General features: G+C 34.4%; 1 protein-coding gene across 9 annotated transcripts in view; it reads left to right on the forward strand.

Moving 5' to 3' along the window:
* The window catches only part of LOC145675458 (uncharacterized), an 861715-nt gene that overhangs the window by 604584 nt on the left and 230360 nt on the right, over positions 1 to 26771 (forward strand). For all 9 annotated transcript variants that reach the window (XR_014129123.1, XM_081745883.1, XM_081745887.1 and 6 more), the window contains exon 4: positions 9117 to 9187. Coding sequence is in view for 8 of the 9 variants with exons in the window: in XM_081745883.1 (XP_081602009.1) it covers positions 9117 to 9187 (71 nt within the window). In the remaining variant the exon portion in view is untranslated. The remainder of the gene's footprint in view (positions 1 to 9116; positions 9188 to 26771) is intronic.

Raw genomic sequence — 26771 nt, forward strand, 5'->3', positions numbered from 1 at the left:
TACTTTAATAAATGAACCTGGTGGAATATATGCCTAGAAATCATGTATTAGTCAATTGTCAATATACACGATAGTCCGGTATTATGATTTCCTCAATATAGTGTTATTTCTGTAATAACAATATACGGAATTATAATACCATTACCCATAAAGTTAGCTGTGCCGATGTGTCCTGGATAATATAGTGTATTTGCTAAATTAACATTACGTCTACCTCTGCCCAGTTATTAGTACAGTCACCGATATTGAAAAACTATACCAAAAACTGCCCTGTTCAACTTTCTTATTTATTTTAAACTAATGTACTACTTCCTTCTTATCTAAACAATACTATTCTACTTTCTCCTTTATCGATAACTAGCGAGTACAACTTTCTCCTTTATCTAAACTACCCTGTTCTACTTTCTGTTTCACCGTACTACTTTTTTATCTAAACTAATCTGTTCAACGTTCTATTTTATATAAACTAATTTGTAATACTTTTTCCTTTATCGAAACTAACCTGTTCTACTTTCTTCTTTATTCAAAACTATCCTGTTCAACTTTCTCATTTATGTTAAACTAACTTGTACTACCTTCTCCTTTATCTAAACTAACTGTCCTACTTTATCGTTTATCGAAAACTACCTTCTACAACTTTCTCCTTTGTCTAAACTAGCCTGTTCCACTTTATCCTTTATTGAAAGCTACCTTGATCAACTTTTCTCATTTGCATAACTTGTACAACTTTCTCCTTTATCTAAACTAACCTGTTCCACTTTCTCCTTTATTAAGAGCTACCTAGTTCAACTTTCTCTTTGCATTAAACTAACTGCCCTGCTTTATCCGTTATCAAAAAGAAACATTAGAACTTTCTTCTTTATCTAAGCAAACCTGTTCAAAGATAGATCAAAAAAGTTAATTTTCGAATACTGAATTATAATAATTTAAAAAATGTTATATATTTGCATGCTAATAAAGAAGCTTTTTAAATCTTATAGTTGATCTTCAATTCGTGCAAAGGGAGAAAAGTTTGAAACAAATTACTCAAAGCATCACTTTTTTTTTATTCCTCAAACTTTCAGATTAGGTTTTTCGACTGTTACCTGCATTGAAGTGCTTTGTTTCAGTTGCTTAATAGTGGTATATTTTAATTATAGCGGTACATTTAGGAATCGAACATATGGCATAAATTTAGTGCATTTCGGTGACAAATCGATAGTTTAACAGTTTTATAGAGACAGTCTAAAATTTGAAAATCTAAAATCGCTCTTTAGAAAAGTGTTTTTTATCTTGTAATACAAGAGTGGGTCTGATAGTAAAAATGTCAAAAAATCCATTTTAACCGAAATTTACTAACCTTAGGCCATACGCACCAATTCTAAGTGTATAACTGTAATTTACATATACTTTAAACAACTAAAATAAAGTAATTTCATACTATTAAAAGTCGAAAAACTTAATCCTAAAAATTTAAACGTTAAGATAATAGTTCATTTTATTTAAACTAACTTGTAATATTTTAATCTTTATCTCTAAGCTCACCTGTTCTACTTTTTCCTTTATCTAAAAATTATCATGTTCAAATTTCAATTATATTAAAACTATCCTCTTCTAATTTCTTCCTTCAAAACTCTTCTGTTCAACTTTCTCCTTCGAAACTAGCTTGTTTTACTTTCTCCTTTAAAAACTAGCCTGTTCTACATTGTCCTTTGAATACTATCCTGTTCTTTCTTCTTTGCAAATTATCCTCTTCGACCTTCTTCTTTGAAAACTATCCTGTTCTACTTTCTCCTTTGAAAACTATCCTGTTCTACTTTCTCCTTTGAATACTATCCTGTTCTACTTTTTTCTTTGAAAAATACCCTGTTTTACTTTCTCCTTTAAAAACTATCCTATTCTACTTTCTCTTTTCAACTTTCTCCTTTGAAAACTATCCTGTTGTATTCTGAAACTCACATAATGCACACGACTTTATTCAAATCGTTTATTTTTCATCTCTTCAGTATTCATTTTAAAATGTGAAATATATATAATGCTTTATGGAAATCGAATGAACATACATCAATTAACTTCTAAACCTCAATGACATCCAAAAGTAAAATTCAAAATAAAATGAAAGCTATATCCGACAAGTCGCTTTGACCATTATAACCTGCATACAATTAGCAATTTTATCGGTACAAGATTTTAAATTGCTTCTAATATTAAGCACCTTTACACGGATATCGACGAGAACTGAAATCGACTGTTGTAATTAACATTGTCTATCTTTAAAATCAAGATTAATTACACTTCTTCTTTGCTGTAAAAAGTATCAGATTTTTTTTTAGAAATTTTCCCCTAGTTATCTCGTGTTAGTAGGACAGTCTGTTTCTTCCATGTTCCTCTAGTTTGTTTCCTCGTGGTTTCATTTCATTATATATATATATATATATATATATATATATATATATATATATATATATATATATATATATATATATTGAAACTAATAATAGAAAAGGGAAACTGTTTAAGAGGAAATCACAGCGACACAAGTCACGAAATGTAATTCTTATTATTTTAATGGATGAAGTGAAGAAACTTTTATGATTAAACGATTATTATTATTTTTTACTTGTTTCCTATATAATGTCTTTTAGCTCTATTTTTGGATTTTTTTCTCTCTGTGTTTCTTTTTCCCATTCGTTTCTTCTTTTTTCCTGTTTTATTCTTTTTTTCTTTTCTTCAGCTTTTCTTGACGTTCGAATCCATCACACAATTGCAGCTACCTTTCTCAGTTTCCTTGACTTCCCCCACGACTTCCTTTTTGTCACTTAGAAACTGGATTTTTGACTTCTCTACCTCACTGCATAAATGTGAAGAATTATGTTGCACTACTGTTAAAGTCTAGTGCTGCTAACTCTATGAGAAAGTATTTATTTATAAGTGTTTCTTTGGTTCTTTGTATCATATTTTAACAAGCAATTTTAGTTGTATTTATGCGTTTTTTTATGTCAATATACAGTTTACTACAGTTCCATTTTTTCTTTTATTACTATTGTTTTAAACTATTTCTTATTCAGTATGTTTAATATTCAGTCTTGTATTTGCTATGTATAATTTCAACGTCTGAAATTATTTCAGAATTGAACTATAATTTAAAAAATGAAGTTACACTGGAGGTTATAGGAGACAAATGATTCTGGAAGGGAATGACCATTAAAGAGTTAAATAATAAGATGAAAGGAGAATCCCGAGAAAATCCATATAAACGTTGCCAGAAAATCCACGTACACGATTTAGCCTCAAACTCACAAGTTCTTGGATCAAAACGAGGACCTCTCGTAACAGAGGGAGGGGAACCAGTTTTGTGTTCAAAAGTTTCTTACGCTTGAATTTCTACCGAACTCGGCAAGGACAGAATACAGACCCTTCGAGGACAGTTGAAGACGGCCTCTTCAAAGGAACACAAATTTCGCCTTACTGTCGTCACTCTAATATGTTACACCCTCGACTTCGACACATTGGCTTCACTGAGTCAACTTGCTCCCAGCTACAGTTAATGTAAGATCCTTATCCCCTCGCCAAGGATCGAATATGCAACTATAAGGACAGACACGACACGTACTCATCTTGTTTTCACACTTGAATAATCGAAGAGCGTACCGGTTTCTAGGTAAATACTACATACGCATCTAATTTTCAATATCTTTATTAGAGTCACTAATAGCCTTCTGATACGCCTTTTATCTTTGGTAGGATCAGTCAATTTCGTTAACCATATACACATGCTTATATTCAAAGCAAAAATGGATCGTACACTATTTCATCAAATGTCTGGTGGTATTACAATTAAAACAGATGCCAACACTTGCTGCAGGAAGTGAAGTGGCTTCGGTGGCAACAGAAGTTATTGGTTCCTTGGTGGTGCCAACAGCTTGGCACAGAGGGCGCTTCTTGTGGCCGGAGCGTCACGTGTACCACACAATAAATATTACCCCCCGATCCACCACCCGCTTTGTTCTCTTTTGAACCCTGTCCGGCCATACATCACTTACCCATGCCGCCAGCCTCTGATAGAATGATTTACATTCGCCGGGAGTTCTCAACGCACGCCTTGCTCAACCTCTGTCTAGCCTTTTCTTCTTTCTTTCTTTACCGTTCGCTCTTTTTCATTTCAGGGGCCACTTTGCTTCTTCTTCTTCTTCACTTCTCCAATAACAAAAGCTTATAGGTTATAATATGATATGTTGTTTTCTTTCAATTTTATTTACAAGGATATCGTAATTGTACTTAAACTTTTAGATGTGTGTTATTGCTTCTAATGTGTAACTCAAATCATATAGTTATTTTGAATTTGCAATTCTCTACGTATGTTTAAAAGACTACACTAAACAGAAACTTTCATGCCTTACATTATAAGTACTATGTATCGATAGAGAAATACAAATTACTATACAAAGACACGATCTCCGCATGCCTCACATTATAAGTACTATGTATGACACTGATAGAAAACAAAGTAAAATATACATAATCTCCGCATGCCTCACATTACAAGTACTATGTATGATACTGATAGAAACAAACAAAGTACAATAGATACAATCTCCGCATACCTCACATAACAAGTACTACGTATGACAATGATAGAAAAAGACGCAATACGGTAGAAACAATCTCCTATATAACAGTGTATTTTTTATGTATACAGTACATAAATACTCGTAAATAATTAATTTGTTCTAGAAGAATTTAAAATATTCATTTATGTTGTTTTTTAATCCCTTGGAAAATCGCTTTACTTGACAACTACACATGAAAATTTTCTCAATATTTAATTTTGTACAGTCCCATGTAGTGTTTCTCACGAGACAAGAAACAAGATTTCATCATCTTATCTCGAAAATTTTGTAGAAATCTCGTCTTGACTCTCAAAAAAAAAAACAATCTCGCTTCGTCCCGAAATTTATGTAGAGAATTTATGTCCTGTATTTTTATTCTTAATTTCATCTAGAAGTTATGAGAAGCCTTCCTCATCACGAGAGATACAGGAAGGTTGTGATACTGTAACAACATTTAAATCATATTCGTAATTATGGTAATATATTGTGTAATAGCTTGTGCATCTTGAAATGTTGATAAATGCTCGTCATTGTGTTCGTACAATCATTTTGTTAATTTATGAACTCGTGAAACAGTAAAACAGGGTTTGAGATCCAAGACTTGGGTTAATCACGAGATTCGTTGGGAATGTTTCATTTCCTCTCGAAAATGGGACGAGAATTCTCATGGTTTCTGGTGTTGTCTCGAATTTTTGTAAAAAGATATTTTTCGGTTTGATTCTCGCCTCAACTTTGAGACGGTCAGAGAAATTTATCATGGAATTAGAAACACTAAAATATTACTACTGGACTACGGAACCACGCCGCAAGTTTCAGCAAGCGTTGAGTTATTTTTCTGAGTTTAAGGTCCCTCTCAGTAGCGAGGCTATACTGAGACGGGACCTACTGGTTAACGTGGAATCCGAACGACATGAGCTCTCGCCAAGAATCAAACCCGAGTCTCCCATGCTAAAGGCGCGCACGCTAATCGCTTAGCCGCGGAGGAGCTCAAGTTCCAGCAAGAGTTCATCGAGTGATATTACTTAGAGAAAATACATTACGAAGTAAAATACTGCTTAACGTAGTGAGTAAATACTACAATGATAAATATATGTGTCATAAAATGTCTCCTCTCCCAATAGTAATAATAACAAATTACCTCAAAATTATTATTATTATTATTACTATTATTATTATTATTATTATTATTATTATTATTATTATTATTATTATTATTATTATTATTATTATTATTATTATTATTATTATTATTATTACACTAATATGGAGCACGCCTTATAGTTTTCTTATGTAATAGACATCGAAGCAAAGATTAAAATGAGATGTTTGCGAGCGAACGATTAACTTCAGAGGCGAAGTAGGGAGGGGGTTTAGCTAGACGTTACACTGAGCCTTCTTGGAAAAAAAACGGTTGGTTTATGAAATGACCATAAAGTTTATGGATATGGTGATGGTGTGAGCTATTGCGAAGGAACTGGGAAGGGGGACAGAAACGGGAGGGGGAGGAAGAGAACATACAGGTTATATGATAGATTCTAACTCGTGACAATGTGTCCCGGATTTAGGAGAATGACGAAAAGTCAAAGTGTGACTGTGTTAGAAGGCGGTTGTAAGGGTTTATGGAGGCTTCAAGGAGTAAAAAAGAAAAAAAATAGAGAAAGAAGAACCAGAACAGTGCTTTTGTGTTGCAAGGGTTTTTGACAGCCCACAAAACTCTCCCTTTTCCTCACATAAGGTCGTCGACATAGCATTTTCTTCCATACATATTTCTCTCCCCTCCCCCTCGTACCCCAATGACGCCGTTTAAGTTGTTAAATGTTCCCCCCTTCGCCACTATTGCCCCATAGAAAAAAGGACAAAAAATAGTTTGAACCTATGAGAACGACCAATCAATTCGCTAGTTATTAACAGTCATTCAGTTATTACCATTACTATTATTACCCAAATACAAGGGGGGAAACACACAGACAGAATAAAAAAAAAGAATGTATTGTTATTGGATGGAGTCGAGAAGAGATTTTTTTCTCCCGCCGACTAACAAACAAGCAAACAAACAAATGTTATAGTCTTGTTCTTATTGACTTGCTTCACTGGTTATGGCTCTCCTTATGGAATTTCTTATTGATAAACAAACCTTCCATCTACGAATGTAATCTTCGACCACCTCTAACAATTTCTTCATACCATATTGCTTGTTTATGGCTAGAAAAAGGAAATTCAGTTTCTTACCCAATAAAAGCAACTGATTATATATAGATGCATCGTACGTTATTATTTAATAAATAATATTGAGTGAGCTTGCTGTCAGGCAAGGTTGCCGACCCTAGGGGCCCGAGAAGCCCGGGCCCCCAATGCTCATATGTGCCCCTATATTTTTATGAATATGTATTTTTAATTTTTATATGTATTTTTTATGAATATACAATATTTGGCATAATTTGAATTCAATTTGTCTTAAAATCATCATACATCTCTTCTTAAACTCTTATCTGCAACCAAACACACATCTGAATGAGCCTCCCTTTCTTGACTTGACATGGCAATTCTTGACCTGATCTCTTTGGTGCAATAAGCATCTCTTGACAAAATACTTTCCAGATATTTCAAATGATCATCCTCTTCAAGTTATTATTATCGTCGTGAAAATAAAACCTGCATTTAAGGCAGACTTGCAGCCCTCCTTGTTGATATAGAGATTAATGCGTATACCTTTGTTGTGCGGGGTCCTGGGTTCGATTTCCAGTTGAAGAGTATTGAAATTTGAAGGCATTGCATAGTTCAGATTTTACCTTAAACTGTAGATTCGCTTCTCATGTAGCCTCGGTGTTGAGAAAAAGAAATTTGCTGAACTTCATGCCAACTAACCAAAGAAAATAAACCTAAGGAATTGAGATGAAAATATTCTTTTAAGTAATGGCAAATATTTAAAAATAATTTAAAAATTACTTAACTGTTATCTCTAATTTTTGTGATCAATCTTTTAATTTCCCTTTACTTTGTATGCAGTACAAAAAAAGAATGCTCTAATATTTATTACTTAACTTAGTATATCCACATTTATTTGGAATGGAATGAATAAAATTTTTAATTTAATATACGCTTATGCCCTTTAGGTTGACAACCACACTTAAAGTCCCAGCCTAACGTAAGTACCATTTAATCATAAATGTTCCGCAACCCTTTGTACTTTCAGGTATTGTTGGTTGCATATCAGTGAAAGTTATTCACAATTGCTGTGCCAAAAGCCCTTTCCTCTGGTTCTAGTTGTTAGTATGCGTATTTTTGGTGCCTGGGACCCTGGATTTGATCCCCTGTGCCAGAGTATTGAACACACTACCATGGTTTGGATTCCATCTTTCCTGTAGAGCCAAGTCTTATGTAGTCTCGGTACTGAAAAGGGACGTAAATCTTTAATAAATAAATAAATAAATAAATAAATAAACAATGTCTTTGTCAGTTGGACGTAAAGAAACAAATCATTACTTTTGCGATTAACCTGCATTAATATGCAATCAACAAGATATATATACTGAGTTCAGAACATTTCAGATTAAAAGTATTCCATTAGCTAACTTGTAGAGGCTACTTAACGGAAGAGGCCATCTTAGGAAGAGCGTCTTATGTTTTCAATCTTAGTCCTATTTCTTCATCGCTAAACTTTGGGCAGGATTTAATATTTAAGAGTCTTCTATTATCGACTATAATCCCTAATATCCATAAAAACTTTAGCGCTCAATCGTAAGTAAAATCTTCCAATGCTTTTAGTCTCAGTCCCGTTTCTTCATTAGGACGACTAAAAGCATTGGGCGAGTTTTAAAATTTAAGTGACGTTTCTATTATCTACCATAATCCCTAATATCCATGGAAACTTCAGCCCATAACCTGAGGAAGAGTGCCCAATGCTTTTAGTCTCAGTCCCGTTTCTTCATTAGTACGACTAAAAGCATTGGGCGAGTTTTAATATTTAAGTAACGTTCCTATTATCTACCATAATCCTAATCGAATTCAGCCCTTAACCTTAGGAAGAGCCCCCAATGCTTTTAGTCTCAGTCCCGTTTCTTCATTAGTAAGATTAAAAGCATTGGGCACGATTTAATAATAAAGCGTCTTTCTATTATAGACTGTAATCCCTAATATAAATAAAAGCTTTAGCCCTTAGTCTGTGGAAAAGCGTTTAATGCCTTTAGTCCTATACCTATTTCATTTTATCCCACCGAGTCAAAAAAATATATATATATTGTAGTAGATTTTATAATACATTGTATTTTATGGTTATTTGAAACGCCGTTAGTGGTATGCAACCAACAATACCCAGAAGTCAAATGGGTTGTGAAACATTTCAGGTTAAAATTTGTTCAGGTAACCAGCTTGTCAAGACTACAATGCTTTCTGCGTAAACTAAGGAACGCGCAAATAACACATTAGTACACTTCTCTGTCTGTAAGTTGTAATTTATGTTAATGAATATCATATATAAGACATTTCCATATAAGACTTATAAACTTAGTTCTTTCGTTGTTTTCTCAGGTAGAAGAAAAGTCGCGCCCCGTTACTCGAGCAGGTCGTGTCCAACAGGCAGCTGCTGTAGAAGAACAAAGGTAAGTTACTGCTTTGTTATTATTATTATTATTATTATTATTATTATTATTATTATTATTATTATTATTATTATTATTATTATTATTATTATTATTATTATTATTATGGAGAATGTAAACTAATACTCAAGTGAATCGAAATTTATGTAAGTACCTGTCGTGGACAATCATAAGGTAATTCTACTACAAACCCATTCATGCGTTAGGCTTAGAAAGAATACATTTCTTCCTCAATTAAGAGTATCGAAATTCAAGAAATAATTTAATATAGCAATAAATCAATCCCTGATTTTTTTATTATTACAAAATAGCACGATTGTGAATATTGACGTTGTGAATATAATTCTCCATCCACTACGGTGGTTCACTGATAAAAGCTCTCACCACTGCTGCGTGGGGTCCTAGATTTGATTCCAGCATTCGACAAGTGAACTTTGTGGTTGTAAAATGCGTTAATATTGGCATTCAAATACCGCAACGTCACTGGCCGAGGAGGAATGAAATATCGGCCTCCGCATTAAATGTTCCGTCAGCATTAATAGAAGAAGAGCTAGGAATAGTTGAACTTTTCAAAATTTATAAATAACTAAATCCAAAATTGTAACTATATATTACTCTATTATTAAGAACTTTTAATATTTTGAAATGAGTAAGTAAAATTTCTCAATAATGCTATTATAATATAAATCGCTCTCAAAAACTTGTAACGAACAACAACATTATAACTGGTTCAAAGACAAGTTATCGAAAATAGAATTAAATTTAATTTTTTTTCTAATCCTGAAATAAATCTCCAGATATGATTGGCATTCAAACATTTAACTTTTAACTGATCAAATTTAAGCAAGCTCTATTAGAATACAAATTCAACCATGAATTCTGGAATCAATTTACAATTCTTTAAATAGCATATTACACCACGTATTTTAATAAAAATATGTTAGCATTAAAACTCACCTAATACAATTCGTAACTGGTATCTACCATAATATGTTATAGTTGCCTTTTTTACATTCGTGAAACAATTGCTTTAAAGTAATTATTTTATACAATACTTTGAATTCACTGTTCACTAACTCAATATTACAGGCTTTATTTTCGACTAATTTGATTTCAGCTTTACAATTAAAGCATATAACACGTGACAAAAAATTCCAATAGATGTACTTCTTATCTGCCTGACATCTGTACAATTCTATTTCGCTTATTTTTGTGCAAATCTATTCGCTTACTTATTTTAACAACTCATTACATGATGGACCAACATCGCGTCCGTGGATACACTCTGAGCTTTGCTCCTTGTTGTAGATAAACACCGTGTGGGGGGGGGTTCTCGGGATTTTCCCATTTACTCATATTTTCTTTATAAAACTATTTCCTTCATTTCTCATCACCACCCAAGGGCACCCATCAGAGGGGCAAAGTGGAGCGCTTGCCCCCCCTAAGCGGAAGTTGTACTTGGGAATATCAAAAACCCAATAGAATTTTTACATTAGTTACAGCAAAATTTGAAACTATATTTGAAACGTCGTTTGTACTTGCCCCCCTTGGAAACTACAACATGGGCGCCCTTGTCATCACCGTCTAATTTAACCTAGCCAGCATAATCGTGGCACGTAAAACTTAAAGATTTCATTTTTCGGAGCTTTTATGTTTTCTCCTATTTTCTTGCTTTCACAATTGAAGACCTGAATTGCATAACATCCCAAGTCCACTCTTTTTCTTCATATTTTGCATGTTCTTTTTATGTTAGCATTTATATTTTAAGGGTTATTTACTTACATGATATGCAAATCAAAATCAAACACCTTTTTTTTAAAAAAAAAAAAGTGCAAACTAATTTCAGCTAAACAGAATAGCATGCCAAGTATAACCTTCTTTTCCTTCTTCGAAAATCAGAAAAGTACTCCGGTAGAGTTGGGATGTTCTGCAATTCAGGTCTTCAATTTTGTTCATTGTCATCATCTCCGTCTCTCTTAACCTTGGAGCAAAAACGTGGAATGTTGAAACTAAGAAAAAGCTCTCGCTTCCAAAATTTTAAAGTTTATTTATTTATAAATTTAAATTTGTAAACATTATCATATGTGTCAAATTAGGTTGATATAAAGGGTGACTTAGGGTGATATAAAGGGATAAATTAGGGTGACTTGTTAAAATTAACTTTCATTCGGAGTATTCGATGTATATCCGACTATTATTATTATTATTATTATTATTATTATTATTATTATTATTATTATTATTATATTTTAATAATAACTCAAACTAATCTCTAATAGATAACCTGACTCTATAGAGGGCAAAATAGCCCATTAAGCGATACAGTGAGGTGAGAATTAGCCTTTACTGTGAGGTTGAATCCTGTGTGATGTCTGAGAATCCACGAACTACACTGGTTTCAAGTGCTGATTGTATTTAGGAGCTCACTTTAACAGTAGGTTTCGTTTCCCACAACCTCGGTATTGCTTAAAAACTCAAGGAATCAAACAAAAACTGTAAAAAAAAAACTTAACAAGAATGTGATTTGTATGATTATTCCGTGAATTGTTGTGGTTTGAGTGGATATTCTAACGAACGGTGTGTTTTAAAAGGAAAAGCCCCCAATTAAAGATCATAGTCTAAATCAGTGCTATTCAACCGGGGATACGCGAAGATGTTTCTAGGAGTACATAATCCTAAAATAATCATATTTCCAATATTTATTGAATGAACATACTTGGAGAAAATGCTTGTAGTAAGTTCTAAAATTACTTTTAGTTTTTTTGGATTTTTAACATTGTCCTCAATGTGCGAACTATCAGGGAGGATGAGGGGAAAATCCTCCTCAGTAGAACTGGATGTCTCCCATATGTTTTGAAATTTCCCACGTTAATTTTTCGGGATGTGCACTTTATCCTCCTCTAAATAGTCTTTTGATTGGCATACTGGTTGTTCGTTTGTTGAGCATCTATTTGCCCCCTTTTAAAATCAACAGAACATGTGTATTATGTTTAATAAATTTCTTTTTGATTTAATTTCTTTCTAAGCAGCTTCACGGGTACACAATTGGACGGATAACTGTGTCTAGTGGTACGCGAGAAAAAATCGGTTGAAGATCACTGGTGTAAATGATATAGTGATTTCTTATTCTGTGGGTAAAGATCTTTATGTTTTGCTTTCGCTACATTGTTTAAGGTAAGAAACCATTTCATACAGATGTGTTATTTCTCCTTTCTAACTCATTTCAAAGATTTTTTTAACTCGTCACATTGGAACTACCCCCCATAAAAGACGAAAGAAATAAGAAGATCGGTATGGGGTGTAGAAGAAAAACAGGAGAAAAAATATTCCCAGAAAAAAATAAGAGTAGGTATGGTGCTCGAGAAGCATGGAGAAGGGGGGAGACTAGAGTTGTTTTAACCCCCGTAAATCATGCAAACATATATCACTTGTCTCTAATAAATCACCTGGTTTCTGTAGGGGGCAAAAGAGGCCACGTTTTTTTTTGAGGGAGGACTGAGGCGCGGGCAGGAGGTCAGAGGGGAGAGGGGGAACTCTTTCTAGGCGGGACCTAGAGACTCCACAAAAGTTGGCTGCCGATTTTGGAGATTTTCAGAAGAGAGAGAGAGAGAGACCCAAGAACAGTGGGGATAAAGGGAAGGAACCGGAATTGATGTGAAATCTCTTCAACTAACTTTGAGAAAACTTGCTAAACCGAATACGAAGAAAGTTATAGAGAAAACGACGAGAAAAGGGGAAAAATAAAATAAAATGAACGATAGAGACTTTTTTTTAAAAAAAAAGAAAAAGGTCACCGGGCGTACTTTATGGACATGTTGTGCCATAAAAACCTGAATCACCCCTTTTCCCCCAACCCACTGTTTTCGTTCTTTCCTTTCGTTGGAAATATCCTTGAAATATCCTACAATACGTACGGTAGTACATCCCCTTCTCTCCCCCATCACAGAAGTAGAAATCACATTAAAAATAGCAAAGCATATGCGCTAATATATGTAAGTTGTTTTTTTCACTTTTCTCAGATTTTTTAATACCTCATATATATATATATATATATATATATATATATATATATATATATATATATATATATATATATATATATATATTGCTGGATTTAGAGGTCTTTTTGTTTACGTTTCGTAACGGTTCTCTGCAGATCTGGGTTTAAGTCGATTCGCACTCGGTGTTTCCAAATTGAAAGAGTGCCAAAAATAACATTTTTTTTACTTTTTAATTTCACAATATTATTACCGCTCAACAGATATAATGTTGTCCAAACAACAAACATACAACAATCGATTTATCTCGTTCACCTGAATACAACGATATTGATGAATGAAAATTCTAATGTGTAGTTTCGAGAAACTTACAAAAAAATGAGTTATTACTTAATATTTGGCATTACACGTTAACGATACCATCTATTAAGATAAAATTGATTCTGTACGATAATCACGCCAGCTATTAAGATAAAACTAAATTCTATATGGTAACCATACCATCTATTAAGATAAAACTGATACTTACGATAACCATACCATCTATTAAGATAAAACGGATGCTGTACGATAACTATACCATCCATTAAGATAAAACTGATGCCGTACGATAACCATACCATCTATTAAGATAAAACTGATGCATACGATAACCATACCATCTATTAAGATAAAACGGATGCTGTACGATAACCATACCGTCTATTAAGATAAAACTGATACTTACGATAACCATACCATCTATTAAGATAAAACGGATGCTGTACGATAGCTATACCATCCACTAAGATAAAACTGATGTCGTACGATAACCATACCATTTATTAAGATAAAACTTATACTTACGATAACCATACCATCTATTAAGATAAAACGGATGCTGTACGATAACCATACCGTCTATTAAGATAAAACTGATGTCGTACGATAACCATACCATCTATTAAGATAAAACTGATGCATACGATAACCATACCATCTATTAAGATAAAACGGATGCTGTACGATAACCATACTATGTATTAGGATAAAACTGATTATGTACGATAACCATACCATCTATTAAGATAAACCTGATGTTGTACGATGGCCATAATATCTATTAAGATAAAACTATTGCTGTACGATAACCACGTTCTCTATTAAGATAAAACTGATGCTTACGATAACCACGTCATCTATTAAAATAAAGCTGATGCTATAGGATAATCACACCATCTATGAAGATAAAATTGATACTGTACGATAACCACTCTATCTGTTAAGATAAAACTGATGCTGTACGATAACCTCTGCATCTATTAAGATAAAACTAATACGGATGAGAGTTCCTAAATTCAATAAATTTAACCTGTTGAGGTCGCTGGTGAACGAAAAGAGTATTTGATTTTACTGCTACAACTATTAATTATGCATCTACTCCCATGTGCTGCCTTCTACCTTTTTTATTGGTATTTATTATTGATAGCGAAGAGGAATTGTTTTTCCACTTTCAATGTATCAATGTTGAGTAAGTGTTGTTTCAGTAAGGATCAGTGTTCCTGAATATGTGACTGTTAATAAGAAATTTGTGAGATTTCGTGGACCATGTTCTCTTAGGCAATACGTATCTAAGAAACCTTTGAAGTATGACATCAAGGTATTTTTACTCTTCGATTTCGCGTGTAAATGCTGGATCGTTTGTACTTGATAACTCTCTGTTCATAATGTAATGAAACGATTGGCACAACCAATTCCGACCAGTGAACCTAAATTACGATGGACAATTAGTTTTCCTCTGTTGGAGTTCTGAATGAAATTTGCAAGAATTTACTTTTTGTTTTTCGTTTTATTTATTTATTTATTTATTTTTGCAAATATAACAGGGATTTTATATTTTCACGTTTTATTAAAAAAAATCCTGTTTCACTTTTAGCTAAATTTATCTACGAAATTTCCCTAAATTAGGGGAATTTCCCTCAAAATACAAACTGCCAATAATGATTTTTTGACTATCGTAACAAACGATTTCAATGACTGATAGACAGGCAACCTGCGATACAAAACTGAATTGTTGGTTGCATAACATTCTAAACAAAGGCGTTAGACCAAGCTCAATTTTATAATCATAATCTCATTGTTGCAGCCATTATAGTTTAGTAATGCGCCTTATTTTGTTTACCTACATTATAGACATCGTTTTTGTCCATCGTTTGATTTTTTTTAAAAAAATATAAATTTCAAGTATTTTTGCCAACGAGACGAGACGAAACGAAAAATAATTAATGATCTCGTCTCGTCTCGATTGTCGGAAAATGAAAATGAAATCTTTCAGTTTAACGTCCCACAATCATGCTTTTTAGAATAAGGGAGACTATGATTATGAGAAGTGAATGATGATGGAAGAATTGCTGGAATGTGAAAGTGCGGAGAAACGGGAGTACTTAGAGAAAACCCAAGGACGCGATGTTTGCCTACCACAAACATACTTGGACGGGGATCGAACCACAGAGCCTACGCACTAGAGATAATCACTCTACCACTAAGCTACCGTGCCCCTCTAACTCTCGATTCTCGGAAAGCTTTTCTCTCTCTCGTTGTTTTGTAAACTTACACAGTAATTGTGCCCTGATTTACTTATTTCATCTTCAAGTAATCTGGAATCTTCCGCGTCAAGTTAAGTCTATGTAAGGGATGATATAATAACACTTAAACCAAATTTATTATTCGAGGACATTGTGTAATGACTTGCGTATTTTAATAATTGTTCCTCATTGCCCTTGTACAATCACTTTAACCATTTATAGCTTTTTGATAGTATGTATTGCGTAACACTAAAATAGTGTTTGAGATCTAAAATGTAAGCCACAAGACTCGAGAAACTTATCGTCTTGTCTCGAAAATGAGACGAGAATTAAAGTTTTTCTCGTTTCCTCTCGCGTCTTGAATTTTAAAATTGACTTCTTGCCTCAATTTAGTAGATCTCTGGGGAATCAGTAATACCAGGATCAGGATATGTCGTATAAGATCGACGAAACTCCACCAAACTTCGCGTGGTGGGAGACTTTGGCATGTTTGGTGCGTATATAAAATATTATGGGCTTTCCTCTAATACCTGGGGTCCCGAGTTCGATCCCCAGCCCAAGTAATTTTGTGGTGGACAACATCGTGTCCGTGAGATTTCAAGGAGTACTCCAGTTTTCTTCTAATTCTCATTTCACCAATGCATCCATCTTCATTCACTTACCTTAATCATCGTCTCTCTTAGCTAAACAGGCATAAACGTGGAACGTTAAACTAAAAAAAAAAAATCATTTCATTTTTAAGATTCATTCCGACGCATACTAGTTATAAATTCTAACCATATAGCCATAAGATAGCCCTCTTAATATTTACTAGCTCGCTAATGTTTACAAATATTTTAGAGCAAGAAAATAACGTTCCTAATACAGTTTCGTCTTTCTTCACCATTAGCAAACTCTGTATCTCTCATACAACACATGGTATCGTGAGTTCTACAATATCTACAAGCTATTAGTTCATGCTCGTTTATAGTATACTATTTTTTAAAAAAAGAAGAAGCAACTGTGCATTTGCAATTCTAATCCTAATACATAAATTTCCCTTCTGTAGAAATGTGATAATCAATACTCACTCACATTTTTACGACAAACATTATTTCACTAATAAAATGTACAAGGGCACACGTCATAATATATCAAAGGAGAAGTATACTTAAAACTTTCGTAAATGTACCTTTAATACTTTTTTGCTTCATTTTTCCTCTTATTATTATTTTTAGTATTATTGTTATTAGGTATTAACCTTACTTTCCCTCCAGCATCGTATTACTATTACTACTAGTATTGTCCCCTTAATTGTAGAATCACATTCTTTAATCACAATCTCTGAGGCATCGTGATGAAACTGTCAGAGAAAAAAAGTCAGGGAAGTGTGTGAGAGTGCTGGTTTGTGTGTTAACTTGTGGTGTGTGTATGTGAATGAAAACAGGGTGGTTGTGCCGGTAAGGGAGAGAAAGAGGGTGAAAAAATAAAACAAAGATGGACAGCTTAGATGAAGAGGATCCGAAATCGCCATCATTGTTCATTTTCAGCCTGAAAACCTGATTTCCATAAACACTCGAAAAGTGAAGAGAATTATGCACTAGGGTTAAAAGGGATCACATTTTGACCGTCGAAATTTTCGACGCGCGTCATCCATTTATTCTCACACTCTCCTGTCCTCTTCCTCTCTCCCTCTCTCTCTCTCTCTCTCTCTCTCTCTCTCTCTCTCTCTCTCTCTATCATATTCCCGTCATTCTTTTTTAACTCGCACATTCATTGTTTTCGCAATTCTTTTAGTCAATGGAAGCAATGTTGCCAGGTTATTATTTTATTGTTCTTTAAGTGTATACGGTTTGCAGATGATATGGCGCTTGTTACACAATCTGAAGAGAAAATGAATAAGATGTTAGAATGCTTGAGGAAGGGCTGTGAAGAAAATGGGATGAAAATAAATGTTAGAAAGACAAAAGCCATGGTGATTTGAACGAAGGGGGTCGGTGTCAAATACAGAAGTAGGAGGGAAGAAAATAGAACAGGTAACTAGTTTCCGATACGTAGGTAGTATTATTAGTGATGATATGAAGTGTGAACGTGAAATAAAAGCAAGGATAGGAATGGCGAAGCTTTTAGGGAAAAGAAAAGACTATCTTGTGGGACCTTGAATAAAGAGTTCAGAAAAATACTTATAAATTTGGCTATTGTGTAGAGTATTGAGTGGTATGGATTAGAAACATGGACATTACGCAAAAATGATTTAAAACGCTTGGAAGGTTTTGAAATGTGGATGTGGAGAAGAATCAAAAGAATTAGCTGGGTCTAGCGGAAAACGAATGAGACGATGTTAGAAATTGTGGGAGAACAAAGAACAATTTTAGATATTATTAAGAAGATGAAGGGAAACTGGTTGGGACATTGCCTAACAAGGAACCGTATCGTGAGGGACGTGCTAGAGGGTATGGTGGCAGGAAAGAGAGGAAGGGGATGAAGGAGCCTACAATTAATGGATGATATGAAAACAGAGAAATCGTACGTGAAGACGGAGAGGTTAGCAAAAGACCGTGCTTCGTCTCAGTTTCAGGAAGTGACCTGTCACTAATGGCAGGACACCTATGATGATGATGTTTCACACATACCTATCATATCACATAAAGGATTGATACTCGGGACCCAGAGGCTCAGTGATACATTTTTCACTTGTGCTATGAGAGATCCTTTTCTAAGATCGTAGGGAAAGTTCATTTATTGTGGTTAATTTATTCAATATCTTGCCCATCCAGGTTCTTTTATTTCTTCTCTCGTAGACTATACACGGAGAAATTTCATATAGGAACTGAAACATCTTAGGTAATGTCGGAGAATTTCAGATAGCTAGAAAAAGGTCAGAATTAAAATCGAAGAATCCTTAATAAGTCTGGAAATTTTTAGACGAATGAAAAAGGTTCAGCATGGAAACAAAAAATATTAGGTAATCTCTGGAAGTTTTAAATAGATGAAAGAAATTTTCGATGCAAAGGTTATCTCTAGGTGATTCCTGAAACTTTTGAATAGGTTCAGAATGGAAACCGAGTCACCCTAGATAACCTTGGAAAGTTCTAAATAAATTAAAGAATTAAAGCCTCATATTTGATTCCAGCAACTTTTATATATGTGTAAGAACTTCAGAATGAAAACATATTAGATGAATTGTGGGACTTTCAGATAAAAGAGAGAAATTCAAAAATAAAATGGAAACATCTTGAATAATCTTTTAAAACTTATGTAAATAGATAAACAGATTCAAGACGGGAAGAAAAATAACCCGTATGATATGATTTTCGATAGTTGGAAGAAGTTCAGGATAAAGATCCAAATATCCTAAGTCATCCTATGCATAGAAGTCAGAATGGAAACTTAAGTAACCTAGATGAACCTAAAAACCTCTAAATAGCTGAAACAATTTCAGGGTTGAAATGAAAACATCGCAGGTTATCTCACAAACCTTTAGATAAATAACAGAAGTTCAAAATAGAAATTGAAACGTCTTAAATAATTCTGGAAACTTAAAATGAGTTTCATGGTTGGAACAGAAACAACATAGATTATCCCAGAAACATACGCTAGATGGAAGAGTTTCAGAATGGAAATTGAAACATTCTAGGTGAGCTTGGAAACCTTTAAGTATTTGAAATGGAATCGTTACAGATTATCACATAAAAAACTTTTAGATACATTGAAAATGTTCAAAATGGAATCAGAAACATCTTAGGTAAATCTGGAAATTATTAAACAAATAGAAAAGATTCAGAATGGAATCAGAAATAGTTTAGCTGATTCTGGAAAGTTTGGAAAGTTTGAAACGTTCCGAATGAAATTGAAAACATCCTAGATAGGTCTGGTAAATTTTAAGTAGTTAAAGGAATTTATGAGTTTAATGGAAAACATCATACATTTTTACAGAAACTTTTATAAACATGGAAGATGCTCTAAATGATACAGAAAACATTTTAGATGAAATTAGAAACTATCGGATAAATGGAAAAGGTTCAGAGTAGAAACGAAACCATCTTAGACAATTCTGAAAACGTCCCTGGTTCGATCCCAGCTCGCGCCGTGTGGACTTTGTGGTGGATAAACACCGTGCTCGTGGGTTTTCTCGGGTTCTCCCGTTTCCTCCCACTTTCTCCATTCCATCATTTCATTCATTTCTTATCATCACCGTCTCCTTTAACGTAACCGGCATAACCATGGGACGTAAAACTCAAAGATTTCATTTCATTTCAATTCTGAAAACTTTTAAGTAAATGAAAAACGTTCAGAATGGAATTGGAAATATCTTTGATGACCTCGAAAAACCCATAGATAGATAGATAGATGAAGATCAAGAAGGGCCCTAAAAACATTAGATCATTCAGAAAAAAATCAGAGTAATGGAAATGATTCAAAGTGAGAACAAAAATATTCTAGGTAACTCCGAAAATATTATAAATGAAAATAGTATAGAATTGTAAGAGAAAAATCTTAGATGATTGTGGAAGCTAATATAGCTGAAAGAGGAACAGAATAGAAACAGAAACGTACTAAACCAGCCGCAAAATCTTAGAAAGATAATAGAGATTTGAGATGGAAACAAAAGTCCTATATTATCTCGGAAACTTTAAGCTAATTAGATGGGTAAAGTTCAAAATAGGAATAAATGACCTTGAAACTTTAGATAGATGGAAAAGGTTCGTAATGAAAATGAAAGTGTTTTAAATGACTTCATTTTCGATATTCAGGTAGAAAGAGAGTAAAACATCACTACCAGAAACAAAACACTGATCGACAGACCGTATCTCCTAATGTTCCACTTTGTCATAGATTCGATTCTCAACTTTGGTTCTTGTACTAATATCGTGAGAGTAGCCACCTGTATGAAGAGGTATCAACTCAGGTCTAGAAATTCAGTTATAATGATGTTAGAAACTGACTTGCTCACCGTATAACCTATTATTGTCCCAACCACGAGCGGTGATTAGGGAGCAAGAGGGGGAAGTTGCCCCCACTTTTTGGAGTGACCCCTTAACGTGTATAGTTTCATTTTGGAAATGTAAGATTTTTGTATGTATTACTGGTTCATAGAAAAAATTGTGTCATATAATATCTGTCGTTGCGTGAGTTAGTATTGGTTATTTGCCTTCCCTTGGAGTTAAGAAAGCTACAGGAATTGTGTTTAAATTGCAATTCAAAGCAATTAATATTGCAATTGCATATTTCTTTAAATGTCGCACCATATGCTTGTGGTATTTACTGTCTTTCATTTTCTAAGAGTAATAACATACATTTAGTTGCATGTGTGGAATTAAAAATGTAAGTTGTTCATTAATCCCCAGCTTCAATATAACTTCTACAAAACAAGTGTCATTATTCATTACTATGATTAATATTATCCTTTCTACGTATTTATTTGTTTTGCAAATTTGTTATTAAATAATCTGATAACACAATTTTCCAGACAGAATAAGATGCTCATGAGCAAGGAATCAAATCTCTTCTTACACTTTCGTTGTTTAAAAGTACAAAGAGCTAGTATCTACTTGAGTTGCTCTTGTCAATTTACTTAAAATATGAAATAAGATTTACGGTATTTTAACTGAAAAAGATAGTATCCTGTTAGTTATACAAGCTTTCGTCAAACTGTGTTAGAAAGAACCAGTAAAACTAACATTGATATACAAATATTCAGGTCATGACTTGCCACCCACTTTTAATGTCCATTCGCCGCCATTGGTCCCAACTAAATCACGTGGCCGGTTAGGGTTCTTCATAAACTCTAAACACAGGAACTTTAGTTGAGTTTCTGTCAAATAGTCAAGTACTGGCAATCCTGAAACAAATATACAAGCCAAAGAATTTTTTTTCTCGTGACGTTCAAATTCAACAAAAAAAAAATCAGGGTGGCAGGAAAGAGGATGAGGAGGAAAAAAAGAGAAAGAAAAAAGTTATCACATGGTCGACCTGTTGCATGTCACATGAAGAGGTGTCACTCATCCCCCCTCCCCCTTCAGTCTTCTTTCACTCTTCTATCCAGTGGCTCTTTTTTTCATCTTCTTTAACACCATCACACAGCACCCTCCAGCAAGCCTTCACTCAACGCAACGGCTAGTTAAATCTGTTGGACAAGAAGAGGCGATCCGACCGACCGCGTACAGGAGATATGTAAAGTGGTCGTGTGATGTAATTTGATGTCTTTTTTATTTAAAAAAAGAAAGAAAAAACTATTTTAAAAAAGTGAAAAGAACAGCATGAAACAAACCATCTTCTTTTATATACTGTATCTCTGTCTTTTTTTCTTTGTGTTCTTACTTCCTTCACCGTACACACAAACAGTATCACTTAACACATTTCTTTATCCAATTCTCGCTTTGGTCTATTATGTACCAAAGTATACCATTCACCGTTTCCTTTTTTGTGCTTTTTCAACCCTCTTTTTAAATTCTTTTTTTTTCTTCTCATCCAGGTGGTTTTTATATTTTTTTTTATTTTCTCTCTTCTGTGCTTTTTTATTTGTTCACAAACCACGGACGTTCTGTTACACACGAGTTTAAAAAAAAATAAAAGAAAGTGATTTTTCAAATTTGTGTCAGTATGTATATGTGTGTGAATGTATGTATGTGTGTGTGCATAGATATAAGTGTGTGTGTGTGTTAGTTCGTGTGCTTGTGTGTGTGTGAGCCAAAAAAGCGAGAAGAAAATCACGGTAGTCACTTATTTTTGCTTGGTGTATGTGTGTGTGTATATATATATTTAGCCGTTGGGTAATGTTGGGTAAGCCTAAATTTTACCAGCCAGTGCCTCTTATACTTTTTAACTCTATTTTCCCCCCATGTCAACAAAGCTTTGGACTATCTTATTAAACTGATGCCCTCCTGTTCGTAGTGTCCGCATTTTTATGCGACGTCCCTTCTCACTTTTTTCTACCAAAAAAAAAGAAGAAAACATATTCCCTATTCTTTTTTTCTCAAATCTTTTTCTTTTTAGAAAGCGAAACTTAATTATGAAAATGTTTTTAAAAGTGAATTAAGCGATTACCCAATTGAGTTGGGTTCTTGGGTGAAATTAACCACTGGTCAGTTATTTTTCTTTTTTTTACTTCCTTTCTCTAGAAAAATAGCACTTCTTTTTCCTCCTTTCTCGCTTAAAGAAAACAATGATATGATTTTTAAAACTAATAAAAAGTAAAACTTTATTTTGTATTTATCAAATCACGTGTTTCTATTTTAAATTTTTAACTTAATTACTAATTCAGTATTCAGTATTAAGTAAATAGTGCTCATTCTACTCGTAATATTGTAATTGCTTTTAATTTATATGGAAGTAAAACCTGATCAATCTTCAACATCATAGGTATTCTGCGATTATTGGCAAGTTTATTTTCTGCAACTGAAAATCTTCCATGCGCAAGGGTCTCCAGTTAACCTCTTTGTTTCCGCGTACGAATTTCTGTTTTGATACCGTCTATTAACTCTAGTCTCTTTCGCCTCCTCCCTCTTTTTCCTGCCACCGTATCATGTAGAACGTCCTGTATAATATATTTCCTTCTGAGCTAATGTCCCAAACAGTTTCTCTTCCCCTTTTCAATTACATCTAAAATTGTCCCTTTCTCTCTCATTATTTCTAACAACTTCTCTCATTCGGGGTCCCGCGTTCGATTTCTGGTGAGGGCACTCGGTCGAAAAAGCGTAAAAAGCTTTTACACAAATGTCTACTGGTCGCATGTCCACTCCTATGGACTCTAATGATCATCACTCTTTCCGCCTCACTTAGTTCGCGTCCAAATTGTAGCTGATATGCGTGAAGCCTCAAATAGCAATGCCTTTTATAGATTGTATGACGTATGCAGACTAACTCAAGCATTTTTGAGGAATGTCCGGTGACGAATGGCCACATAGTGTATGACGAAGCTATGCGTGAACATAGACACTATACTAACTAAGAAAAAAGTTCATATGGACCTGTGCTGAAAAGTGGATAGTTTAGGAGTTATAGGGTGCCAAAAATGAGGAATAAGTGAACTTTAGAAGTTCATAGCTCCACTACTATGGGACCTATTGTAGTCGGGTCAAGACATCACTGTGGAACTGGTACGTGAACTATCCAAATATTTACGTTTAAGAATGCTCCAGTACTTGCACACCAGTTTTTTTAGAAAAGTAGGTGGAGAATAATCAAGTACTCCCAAACAGCCTCTCTAAAACTGATTGTGCAAGTACTGGAGGTTCTGAAAGATAGGTATTTGGATAGTTCACATACTGGTTCCTCAGTGATGTCTTGACCCGACTACGATCGATCCTATCGTAGTGAAACTATAGACCTTTAAAGTTCATTTTTTCACGTTTTCGGCACCCTGTAACTACGAAGCTATGCACTTCCGACTGTATGTCCATATGAACTTTTTTTTCTTATTTTGATATGAGGAATCTTCCCAAAATATTGTGACAAATTTTTATAACTCTCTCTCTCTCTCTCTCTCTCTCTCTATATATATATATATATATATATATATATATATATATATATATATATATATATATATATATATATATACGCCGACCAATTGATAACTCCTCCCTTTTTGAAGTCAGTTAAAAATAAACAAGAGAAACAAAACTTAGTCACAAAGTTATTTCAACACACATTTCCTTTGTCTTGTAAACAAAATATTTCTGATGATAATGATAATAGTAGGAGACGACGTCAGGCAAACATATTGCCTGTTTCTGCCGGATCTTTCGTAATTTATTCATCCATTCCTATTTCCATACAAGGAAAGTTGCATAGACCCTTTTTTTTTCCTCTATCTCATACGTTATCAAGTATTATCTCCTACCACACACAAAAACAAATAAAAGTTTTTCTATTTGATAGAAATGTTTTTTTTCTTTTCTTCTCATCTTTCATCTCTTCTTTATTCTTCTTGTTTTGTTTATTCGTTAAATAAGACCTGAGAAGATGGCGAAAGAGTGATATGAGCTAGTATACAACGGCGGGGATAGAAAGAATGACTCGTAAAGTATGTTTGAAATAATATGACAGTTGCTCAAGAGTATCATCCATCTTGTTTTCTACAGTCTCTTTTCCCTCTTTAGTTTTTGTATCTGCAAAGTTGTAACGTTGTTAACTTCGAATGGCTTTTTCTGTTGACAGGAAACAACATAAACAACTAGAACATCTTTGTTTGCCTTTTTAAAAAATACCACTATTGGGGAGAAGCTAAAACCAAATTATGCATATAGTAATGAGTATTACGTATACGAATTGATGGAATTGCTGTTGCTGCAATTTATGGGGGAGTCCTTGATTCATCTAATGAAATAAACTAGTGATCCCGCGTATCGTATTCGCTAACGCTTTCGCCTTTGGTACAGAGCCGCGGTGGCTTAGTGGTAGAGCGTTCCTCTGTAGTGAATGGGATCCCTGGTTCGATCCCAGCTCCCAAAAAGTGAACTTGGTGGCGGACAAACACCGTGTACGTGGGTTTTCTAGGGGTTCTCCCGTATCCTCCCACTCTCTTTATTCCACCATTTTATTCATTTCTCATCATCACCGTCTTCTTTAGCCTAACCGGCACAACCGTGTAACGTAAAACTCAAAGATCTCATTTCATTTCATTTTTGTCTTTGGTGCTAGCTGTCATGGGTTCGATTCTCGGCCGAAACACTCGTTCGGAAAATTGTAACAGCTTTTTTAGGCCAGCCATCCTGAATGAGGTTTTTCCTGCGGTTTCCTCGTTCACAGCAGGAAAATGTCGTCATGGTACCTTACATACTGGTCCCAGACCGCTTCCTTCCTCTTCCATTCCTTTCTTCCTCTCCAATTCCCCAGGCAGTATGATTGCCGAGGGACGTCATCCCTCATATGAGTGACGAGCTAACTCGGCCATAGTTCCCGAAAGCCCAGAAATCTAATTCCTAATCATAATTCTAGTAACGGCCTAACATGGCCATAGATGCCGAAAGCCCAGAAATCTAATTCCTAATCATAATTCTACTGACGGCCTAACATGGACATAGATGCCGAAAGCCCAGAAATCTAATTCCTAATCATAATCCTAGTGACGACCTAACATGACCATAGATGCCGAAAGCCCAGAAATCTAATTCCTAATCCTAATTTTAGTGACGGCCTAACATGGCCATAGATGCCGAAAGCCAAGAAATCTAATTCCTAATCATAATCCTAGTGACGACCTAACATGACCATAGATGCCGAAAGCCCAGAAATCTAATTCCTAATCCTAATTTTAGTGACGGCCTAACATGGCCATAGATGCCGAAAGCCCAGAAATCTAATTCCTAATCATAATCCTAGTGACGACCTAACATGGCCATAGATGCCGAAAGCCCAGAAATCTAATTCATAATCCTAATCCTAGTGACGGCCTAGCATGACCATAGATGCCGAAAGCCCAGAATCTAATTCCTAATCCTAATCCTAGTGACGGCTTAACATGGTCATAGATGCCGAAAGACCAGAAATCTAATTCCTAATCCTAGTGACGGCCTAACATGGTCATAGATGCCGAAAGACCAGAAATCTAATTCCTAATCCTAATTCTATTGACGGCCTAATATGGACATAGATGCCGGAAGCCCAGAAATCTTATTTCTAATCCTAATCCTAGTGACGGCCTAATATGGCCATAGATGCCGAAAGCCCAGATATCTAATTCCTAATCCTAATCCTAGTGACGTCCTAATATGGCCATAGATGCCGAAAGCCCAGAAATCTAATTCCTAATCCTAATTCTAATGAAATAAACTAAATAAATACATTTATACCAAAGATTAAGGAATATTCACTTTACAATGTACAGCAATAGGAGGCTTTGAACGTAAGACAATCGTATACCTTCTAAACCAATAAATAAGAGAAGCAGATTTGTTTTACGAAGCAGCAAACAACAACAGAGATGTATATTTTGATTTGTTCTTTAGTACCAATATAAAATAGCACATCATCCAAAGAATAAAGATCGCTTTATTTGGTGGCTTGAGTTCAGCAACACACTGGTCCGGCTTACCTTGC

The sequence above is a fragment of the Thermobia domestica genome, chromosome 18 (assembly GCF_964235325.1).
Source record: "Thermobia domestica chromosome 18, izTheDome1.hap1.1, whole genome shotgun sequence".
Classification (NCBI taxonomy): domain Eukaryota; kingdom Metazoa; phylum Arthropoda; class Insecta; order Zygentoma; family Lepismatidae; genus Thermobia; species Thermobia domestica.